Source organism: Carex rostrata, chromosome 3 (assembly GCF_964058835.1).
Source record: "Carex rostrata chromosome 3, lpCarRost1.2, whole genome shotgun sequence".
In the NCBI taxonomy this organism is placed as follows: Eukaryota; Viridiplantae; Streptophyta; class Magnoliopsida; order Poales; family Cyperaceae; genus Carex; species Carex rostrata.
Window position 1 is genome coordinate 9465333 of NC_135920.1, and position 10815 is coordinate 9476147.

The following is a 10815-nucleotide window of genomic DNA, read 5'->3' on the forward strand; positions in this document are numbered from 1 at the left end:
AATTCGAAGAAAGGGACCCATTTGTCAGAGACGCTGTTTAATTCATTATACTGTAGCAATCATCAAGGATTAGATACATAGTATAGATTGGTCCGGATCTCCTGAGATAATGGAGATGTCCATTGACAATCAGGATGACACATTTTTAATCGAACGGCTTAGATTTACAAGTGTTCATAGCCCTTCGATATCTCGATATTCCATCAGCCAGATGGATAAGTAAATGAACATGAAATCAGATCAAACTTTGCTATAAGGAAATAAATGCAGTGCTCTTTAATTTCAACGGTTCCGATCGACCAACGAACAATGTGTTTACGTGCGTCTTCATTAACTCACAGAGCAAGAGTTTATGTTCTATGAAACATATACTCTTGCTTTGTGAGTTAATGAAGGCACACGTATACATGTCGTCTGTTGGTCGATCGAAACCGTTGAAATCAAAGAGCACTGCATATATATTATTGCAGAAAATTTTGATGAAATTTTATATTTATTTACCTATCCATCAAGTCGACGGAATATCGAAACATCGAAGGGCTATAAATACTTCACGTTGGATCAAAGCTCAGACACAACAAAACTTCAAAACTTTTATGTTGGTTGTGTTTAATATATCTCCTTGATCATTTCAAAACAAATTTAGAATCATTTCATTGAAAATCAACCGTCGATCATTTACGTGAAAATGAACGGTCCGCAAATATTTGCTAAATTTGAAGGGGCAAATAATGATGAAAGTCTTTAAAATTGACACTTATAAGTATAATTTGGCCCTAAAAAACATAAGTAATTTTAATTTTAATTTTTTTCATATTATTTGATGTATATGCATTACATAATTAGCAAATATCAACCTCCAAGCCGTCTGATAAATAATAAATGGTGATGATGTACTTATTTGAGGTGATTTTATTAGCAAAGCAGTTTTAAGTTATGCAGCGCACAACCTATATAATTTAAGGAGCTTCTAAAATATCTGATACACTGCTTGAAGCTAAAATTGCTCTGTTAAAATCTATACTTCTCAAATTTTTTGTTCTCCCATTTCATCCAGGGAAGATTTTTAGGCACCTACTCTCTCTAAAATTTTCCATTCCCTCCAATTTTATCCGTCATTTTCCTCTTCTTTTTCGGAAATTTCAAATGGAGTTGCCGCTATCACCAAACCTAATGCCGATCTTTTTCACTTACGATCTAACCACTAGACCTTACCTTCGCCCAATCCCACCACCAAACCCTTGTGCACACGCAAACCTCCATCTGTGCTCTCCATCTTCTACAATGCAGCCGCCGCGACGAGGTAGCAGAGGTGGCGACTAAGATGGCCGCGACGAGCAGTGGCTGAATTTGTGAATTTACGCATCTGATTGCAATTTAAATTAACACAAGTATCTCTCTCTCACACACACGCACACATATGCGCACATAGAATTCTAACGCAATTGACCTCCTTCTGCCTAATAGGAACTCTGAAGAGGCCCAAATTAGTCGTGTCAGCACAGAAAATCTCGCTTCCTTCAGTGACAACAAGTTTAGTAGCATAGCAAGTATGCTACGGGGAACTGATGAGTTGATTAGTTATTATTGTCTTTCTTGTGGTGCACTTCAACTGTTTGATGAAATGCCTCTTTTGCTTGCTTTGGTTGATCATAGAGAGATTGATCCAAGCTGCTTTGTTTGGAATCGGAAAAATAAGCAAACTTGTTACAATCTACCATTAAGTTGCACTAGATTTATTTTTAAAGAAGGCTATTGGTAACCCTGCTCAATCATTTTCAAGCAAATATGATTTTGGTTAGTTTTTTTTTTCGGTGATTGGTTTGGAGGCTTGCTTTATTCAGCCAGCCAAGATGCTAATTTGGCTGTGCAAGACCAGCTGTCAGCTCTTAGTTTCACTAGGTTAGATCTCTCTTCAAAAGTTGTATTTCGTTTATTGTGTTATTAATTGCTAAAATGTCTTGTTCTGGTTCTTTACATCTTATATTTAGGTTGCACATGATTTTTTTTACACCGATGGTTACTTTATTAATTTTTATTGTGCTTATGCAAAATTGACAGTTTTTTACTAAATTTTTTGACAAACTTTATTAGATCTTCTTCATGATTTACAGTTTGGTTGTTATTTTTGGTGCTGGATTAGTAACCAGCTTATCCCCTTGTACATTGAGTGTTCTGCCATTGACTCTAGGCTACATAGGTAAACCAATTTCATAATGCATGCATTAGTTAAATGATAATGTTGAATGCAAAGTACATTTCCCTCTCATGCATTTCACTTTTTTTTTAACTTTTCAGGAGCCTTTGGTGCTGGGAAAGATTGAGGAGAGGTAATGAAAATCTTTGTTTAAGAAAAAAAAATACCGTAATGGGCTACAACACTAGCCATACTAGGAGAGGTTATTGGAAATTCAATTGCTTTTGCACTAGGTTTGGCTACAACACTAGCCATACTAGGCGTAGCTGCCTCCTTTGCGGGAAAGGCATATGGCCAAGTTGGCCAAGGTCTTCCTGTGGCTGCCTCTGGTTTAGCCATAGTTATGGGCTTGAATCTTTTAGAGGTACTTTCTACATTTGAAATTTGGGAATATCCAAGAAACAGTGCATTTTCTATTATATTCCTTGACCTACTAAATATGGAAAGTGGAATATGCTAATTGAATATAAGAAATTTTAATGATAGGCTACTATATATTATTTTCTTACATAATAAACATTTCCTTGTATGGCTATCTTTTTTAGGTGATCGAATTACAACTCCCCTCATTCTTCAACAATTTTGATCCACGGGCAGCAGCAGCAAACTTTCCTTCAAGTACTTTCTTTCAATTTTACACTTTAAAATGAACTTGCTACTTTACCTACATGGTATTTACTTTACCTTTTTCTCTCTAAAAGTACAAAAACCTTAATATAAATATATACTATTAATTACTGGATGTAATTTTTGAAACATGATCTGAATATAGGCATTGCATTGTGGTTAGCTGCACGAGGTTCTGGAACGTAGATGGTGAGATCTATCAACTGTTAGAAAATAGCACCAACCATCAACAAGAGTAAGCAAGCACATAATTGTTATTAACCTTGACTACTGCTCATTAATCCAACGACACAGCATTATAATTTGTTAATTTGTAGTTGGAAGGCAACACAAAAGTTCACATGGTTTAGAGTTCCATTAATTCTTGAAGGAAGAGCATAAAAACAAAGCTCTCCTCATAACCATGCATTTCATGTATTTGGAGTGATTGGTAGGTAATTATTAAATGGAAATGTTTATGATGCAAAATGGGTACTAAAATGTTGGTGTGTGGCTGAAGCATAATTGGTGCATACTAACAGAGGTTTATTTTAAAATTCAAGGGGTTTAGAATATTTCTTGCATTAGTAAGTCACTGAGTTGTAAAAATAACATAGCTATACAACTTTTCATTAAAAAAAAATTATTTAATGAAAGTACCCTTTTTTTCTAAAAAGATACAGGTGGAGTAACAAGATTTGTGAGTATCAAGCTCAAACTGGATAAGAGGTTGCAAGGAGTGAAGCCGCAATGATCCAATGGTGAGGGCAAAATGTTTTCACTGGTAAAATTGTACCAGTATATATTTATAAATTCTGAAAAAGCCAGAATTTTTTTGGAAATACTGTGTTGCAAGGTGTTGAATTTTTTTTTTTGGAAATACTGTCTTTAATATTTCCAAGGGATAATATTTTTGGGTGTATAGCAATGTGCAAGTACACGGTATTGTGTTGTAATGGGTTTTCAACATTTTTTGATACAATGTGTGTTGATTATGCTATGTTAATGCTTTATTCTTATTAAAAGGTTTATGCTTATTAAATGCTTTATGATGTTTTTCTCAATGTGTTTTCTATCGATTTGTAAGATGTGTTCTCAGTTTGAATGAGAATTGGGGATTGTAAGGGAATACTGGGTTGGTACCGGGAGGATTGTCCAATGAAAGCATTCTGGTACCAAAAATAGGAGGCTAGTAATTCCAGAGGTATATCCATGGAAAAAATGCACGGGCCCATTCAAATAATAGTGCCAATTTCTGACCAAGTGGGGCCCACTTTCACTGGTCATGGATATGCTGGGGTGGGTCCCTCGTAAACTACCCTTGAAAATACTCAAGTGGGTCCCAGGGGTGTCACCCTTGGAAATGTTCAAGTGGGACCCATGTTCCCTCCCCTTGAAAATAATCTGGTGGGCTCCATGATGCTCCCCTTGAAAATAATATAGACAGTGGCCAAATTTGAAAGTATTTCCAACGGCCCTTTTTTCAAGGGTAGTCTCTTGAAAAAAGCTAGAAAAGAGTATTTCCAACGGTCGCCTTGGAAATACTGACTATTTCCAAGGAGGGTATTATCAACGGTAGTATTTTCAAGGGTAGCGCTTGAAAATGACGATTTTTGGGCTTTTTTCAAGGGTAATCCCTTGGAAAAAGCCATTTTCGGAAGCATGAAAAAAGAGTGAATTCTAGTAGTGACAGTTGACAGTTCTCATTCCTTAGGTTTCTAAATGTTAATCATTGCCATTGTAGAATTTGCTATTCAGCCTTTTGACCTGTAGGAGATCGATGTGGAATACCTTGCACTCTGGATCGCATTACAAGAACATGACAATGATATATATGTTGATATCATCGAAGTTTAGTGGACTCATGGCTATAGGGACTAAAGCATAAACAAGTATTTTTCAAAAAGGAAAGTTTATTTCACAGTGCATACACCTCAGAAAAAGCTACATTGCATAATACAACAACACTAGAAGTTCCATATGTTTCACACTACAAACACCTTATAAGAAAAAAAATTGAAAAAAAAGACTAAAGAGTACTCGCATGACCCAATCGCTTAAGGCATATAAATTTTCGGAGTAGGCAAGTACATTCCCCGCATAAACTAGGGTCTTTATTTAGAATAAACTTCAAAAAGTGTAATGCAAACCAGAAAACATAACTAGACTCTCATAACAAGGCTCAAATCCTCTCAACTATAAGAAAAGCTAATTATCAATCCACTGTAATTATCATATACGTATTGTCTTTGTCACTGATTAGGCGGCAGTGACAGCGATCTTCATGCCTGACTGGCAGTGTCCAGCTAAGCCGCAGATGAAGAAATTGCGGCCTCGAGCAAGTGTGACGCGGTCATTTCCTGATTTATAAACTTTTGCCCCACGCGGTGAGTTGCAACCCTTGTAACCGGCAGCACTTACAGCCACCACATTGTGCACTGATGGGTTGTACTTGAATACTGTTACAGAAAGATCATGAGAAAGGTCAAAATTTGGTGAAATCATATATAGAAGATCAAATTAAGTTGCAATTCAATTATTTTAATGTTGGAGTTTATGATGCATTTTTGGTGGCATGCCAAGTCTTGATTTGGAAAACGAAATGCATCCAGTGTCTTATGTACATTGGGTTCATTCTCAACTTAACGTATATAGACTCGGCCCAGAAAGCCCAGCCCAATTTACGGCGTAATATATAGTTTGGATTCCCCAGAGAATTGCTAAACACATTACTGCTTGGCTCTCTCTTCTTCCCAAGTAAGAATTTTCTCTGTTGTGTTTTTTTTTTTATGAATAAATTAGAGCGTATTATAACTGTTGAAGTTGCAAGCTAATACGCCACATCAGATCCAGAAGGGAATGAAGAAAGAAATCAACATAGATTGTTTGGTTAATATATGGCTGGACAAAATCTTCTTTATTTCATTTCTTTATTATATTTTTAATTTACTTCCAAGCTTAGATTGATTCTGATTTGTTTCTTAAATAAGAAATATATGTCAGCTGTATACCTCTATGATGGATATAAATATTATATATACAGAGAGATAACCATGTAAGAAAAAAAATATATATTTGATTGAAATAAACAAAGGGAGGGAAGGGAGATTCATGGGAGTGATTGTGTTCTTGTTCTTTGTTATATTATTCTAATAATTTTGACATGGTATCAGAGCGGTGATCGATCCGAAAACCTCAACATTCCAAGACCTCACCAATAATCTCTCCCTTTTATCATGAGTGAACCTGAAGCTAGTTCTTACTCCTCACGAGATGAGAACACAGCAGCATTGTTGGAAAAATTAACCCAACTTGTTGCACTACAACAAACCCAAATTTTGGCCACTCAACAATTAACCCAACTTGTTACACTACAACAAACCCAAATTATGGCCATTCAACTCGCTGGTGTGAATTCGGCTCAACCAGAAACGGGTTTTCAGCAAGGAATTCATGGTGTAGTTCAGGCCAAAACCAGCTATGGGTCTGGATCTATTGCCCTTCATGCTGCAGGTAGTTCCAGCAACTCGGGTAACAAAGAATGGGTCATTGACTCAGGAGCTTCCGACCACATGACATATTCTGAAAAAGATTTTATGGTGAGAAAGAAAACAAAAAAGGATGGTATTTTTAATGCGAATGGAATCGCGTATCCGGTAAACGGGGCAGGAGATGTACAGATTTCTAAAACTCTTACTCTTAAAAACACATTGCTAGTGCCATCTTTATCTTCAAAATTGATTTCTATTGGACAGTTAACAGAAGAACAAAATTGTGTAGCTCTCATGTTTCCTAATCATTGTATTTTTCAGGATATCCTCACCAAGGAGATCATTGGCCGTGGTACTAAGCGAGATGGATTGTATTACTTGGAGGAGATGAATACTGGAAACTCATTTCTGACAAAAACCGATTCAAAACAACTGAGAGAGCAAGTTTTGTTATGGCATAGGAGATTAGGGCATCCCTCGTTTGGGTACATGAGAAAACTCTCACCTCATTTATTTTCTGGTTTAAATGAACAATTGGTTTGTGAAACTTGTATTAAGGCTAAAAGTCATCGTACAACTTATCTTGATAGTTATCATAAAAACATTCTTCCTTTTGATTTAGTTCATACTGATGTTTGGGGACCATCCCCAGTTGTCTCAAAGTCTGGTTGTCGATGGTTTATTCTTTTTACCGATGACTGTACACGGATGACATGGCTTTATTTACTCAAAACTAAGGATGAAGTGACGAAAGTATTTCAAGAATTTTTTAACATGATAAAAACTCAGTTTGAAAAAGAGATAAAAGTTGTCAGAAGTGATAATGGGACAGAATATGTAAATAAAAATTTGCATAATTTCTTTAAAGATAAAGGGATTATACATGAGACCTCATGTGTGGGAACCCCTCAACAAAATGGAATAGCAGAGAGGAAAAATAGGCATATTCTCGAAACCGCTCGGTCAATATTGTTTGAGAGTAATATGCCCCCGATTTTTTGGGATAATACTGTGTCTTTTGCAATTTATGTAATTAATCGTACACCCACTCGGGTACATGATTACAAAACCCCTCTTCAAATGTTTTCCTCTCATATCAGAATTCCGTCTGTTTTAAATTTACCTCCTAAAATTTTCGGATGCATTGCATATGTGCATGTTCAAAAGAATTTTCGGTCCAAATTAGAACCTTGTGCACAAAAATGCATTTTTTTGGGATTCAGTACACATCAAAAAGGATATAAATGTTATAATCCAAATACGAGAAAATTCTTTACAACTATGGATGTCACATTTTTAGAAGGTGAATATTTTTTTAAACAAACCGAAAGTCCAATTCAGGAGGAGAATCAGGTAGAATTGGATTTTTCTGATTTACATTTCTTAAGCTCTCCTGCTGAAAATTCACCTACTACCGAAATATGTCCAATTGCCAAAAATCAATCCATTGCCGAAAATTGCCAAATTATAACCCCTGCCGAAAATATATCAAATGCCTTAAATGAGTCAAATCAAAAATTTGGAAATATATCCCCTACCGAATTTGGAAATATATCAAATGTCGAAAATGAGTCAAATCAAGAATTTGGAAATAAGTCAAATCAGAGCCATGACCCAATTCGGGTCATCCAACCTGATCCAATTCGGGTCATCCAATCTGAACCAAATTTCTGTATAGACCAAAATGATGCAGTAATACAATCCGACCAAGTATCACAAGGGCCAAGATATCCTGAGGATATTCTCGAGGTAAGTGCTACTAACACTCTCTGTAAATTACCATCTAGAAATAATCGAGGAAAACCACCAAAACGGTACGTTCCGGAGGATGGAACAAGTGAGGAAGTAAGATATCCTATTGCTAATTATACAACCACTGAAAAATTGTCAGAACCTTTGAAAGCCTTTGTGAACCAAATATCTTCGGTAAGTGTACCAGAAAAAATAGAAGAAGCCTTGAAAGACCATAATTGGGTAAAAGCAATGAATGAAGAAATGAATGCATTAGAGAAGAATGGTACTTGGAAATTAGTAACATTACCAGAAGGGAAGAAAACAGTCGGGTGCAAATGGGTATATACTATTAAATACAATGCAGAGGGAAAAATTGAGAGATACAAAGCAAGATTAGTTGCAAAAGGATATACACAAACGTATGGTGTTGATTTTCAGGAAACATTCTCACCTGTTGCAAAATTAAATTCTGTCCGAGTTCTCTTATCTCTTGCAGCAAACCTAGACTGGCCACTACATCAATTTGATGTTAAAAATGCATTTTTGCATGGTGATTTGAAGGAGGAGATTTACATGGATATCCCACCTGGATATTGGTACCCAGAAACAACTATGAAAGTGTGTAAGTTGGAGAGAGCACTCTATGGGTTGAAACAATCACCAAGAGCGTGGTTCGGTCGATTTAGTCAGGCAATGAAAGGTTATGGGTACACCCAGAGTGAATCTGACCACACGATGTTCTTTAAGAAATGTCGAGGTAAGATATCTGTGTTAATAATTTATGTTGATGATATGATTATTACAGGAGATGATCATATGGAGATAAAAGAATTGGAAGCTAGATTGTCAAAAGAATTTGAAATGAAAAATTTGGGTAGTTTGAAATATTTTCTTGGAATAGAAGTATCACGCAACAAAGAAGGTATCTTTCTCTCTCAAAGAAAATACATACTTGATCTTCTAACTGAAGTTGGAATGATAGATTGTAAGCCAGCAGATACACCCATGGTTCAAAATTTGAAACTGGACATAGACCCAGATGGAAAATCCGAAAATAAGGAAAGGTATCAGAAATTGGTTGGAAAATTGATTTATTTATCTCATACTAGACCTGACATAGCTTATGCAGTGAGTGTTGTTAGTCGATTTATGCATTCTCCAAGCAGAGAGCATATGGAGGCAGTAGTAAGAATCCTTAGGTATCTAAAGGGTGCACCTGGAAGAGGAATATCTTTTCGGAAAAAACAACACATGAATATAACCGGTTACTGTGATGCTGACTGGGCTGGATGTGTGGTTGATAGAAGATCTACCGCAGGATATTTTACCTTTGTAGGTGCAAACTTGGTAACCTGGAAGAGTAAAAAACAAAATGTAGTGGCACTCTCCAGTGCTGAAGCTGAATTTCGAGGAATGGTAAAAGGTATTTGTGAACTATTGTGGTTGAGAAAACTACTAACAGAATTAGGTTTTGAACCCTGTGCTGAAATGAAACTTTTTTGTGATAATAAAGCTGCTATAGATATATCTCATAATCCAGTGCAGCATGACAGAACAAAGCATATTGAAGTGGATAGGCATTTTATCAAAGAGAAATTGGAATCTAAGATTATTTCAATGCCATTCGTAAGATCACACGAACAGTTGGCAGATATGCTCACAAAGGCGATATCAAGCAAGGCATTTGATGAATCTCTATCTGAACTCGGTATGACAGATATCTACGTATGAGCTTGAAGGAGGGTGTTGAAGTTGCAAGCTAATACGCCACATCAGATCCAGAAGGGAATGAAGAAAGAAATCAACATAGATTGTTTGGTTAATATATGGCTGGACAAAATCTTCTTTATTTCATTTCTTTATTATATTTTTAATTTACTTCCAAGCTTAGATTGATTCTGATTTGTTTCTTAAATAAGAAATATATGTCAGCTGTATACCTCCATGATGGATATAAATATTATATATACAGAGAGATAACCATGTAAGAAAAAAAATATATATTTGATTGAAATAAACAAAGGGAGGGAAGGGAGATTCATGGGAGTGATTGTGTTCTTGTTCTTTGTTATATTATTCTAATAATTTTGACAATAACTATGAGCACACAATCTGAACTATCTGATTTAAATCGGACATATTAGACCACGTTACGACTTTGTACTTGTTATGGGGAGATATTGTGAGATATCAATGCGATGCCAATTAAACAGCTTAGATCACATTCCGACCTTGTACCATAATGACAACTGACAACTATAGATGTGCGCAAGGCGAGTCTGTATTATGTCTTGTGCACACAAGATGTTTGATAAAATGCCAAAAGACTGTTCTAAACGGTTATTCAGACTTAACATTTTGTATAACTGTTTGAATATATATAAATTACATACCGAGTACATCACCGGCCTTGAAGGTCTTCCCTTTAGGCCAATTGGCTGTGTTGAAGCTCCATCCATTGTTTCCTCCAACAGTATAAACTGCCGACTCAGCCACTTGGCAATGGAGAAGAAGAATGGAACCAAGGATGAAAGCAAGGACCATTGCTTGGCTTGCACTGCCCCTTCCCATGGCAATTTGTTACTTCAAGGATAATAATGAGAGCAGGAGTCTGGTGTATCTAGTTAGCTAGTGGATGTTTGTGGTGTTTAGTGATGAAGAGGGAAGCCTTTTTAAAGCCCCAAAAAGTGAACGCAAGGAAGTGGGAATGGGTATGAACTGGGCCCCAATTTGGTGTGTTAAATTTTAGGTAAGCACAGGGTCCTGTCCTGTGTATGTCTAATGATC

General features: G+C 36.2%; 1 protein-coding gene and 1 long non-coding RNA gene across 2 annotated transcripts; one reads left to right on the forward strand and one right to left on the reverse strand.

Annotated features, from left to right (window-relative positions):
- Positions 1–1823: 1823 nt before the first annotated feature.
- Positions 1824–2845, forward strand: LOC144552025 (uncharacterized). The gene is made up of 5 exons (XR_013510923.1): positions 1824–1902; positions 2115–2200; positions 2299–2330; positions 2400–2561; positions 2743–2845. It is a non-coding gene; the product is annotated as an uncharacterized LOC144552025 (long non-coding RNA).
- A 2071-nt stretch (positions 2846–4916) lies between these two features.
- Positions 4917–10815, reverse strand: LOC144551344 (basic blue protein-like). The gene is made up of 2 exons (XM_078299286.1): positions 10422–10815; positions 4917–5262 (listed from the first exon to the last, which is right to left on the reverse strand). Exons 1-2 carry the CDS (start codon positions 10597–10599, stop codon positions 5063–5065), a joined length of 378 nt encoding a protein of 125 aa, XP_078155412.1. The 5' UTR covers positions 10600–10815; the 3' UTR covers positions 4917–5062.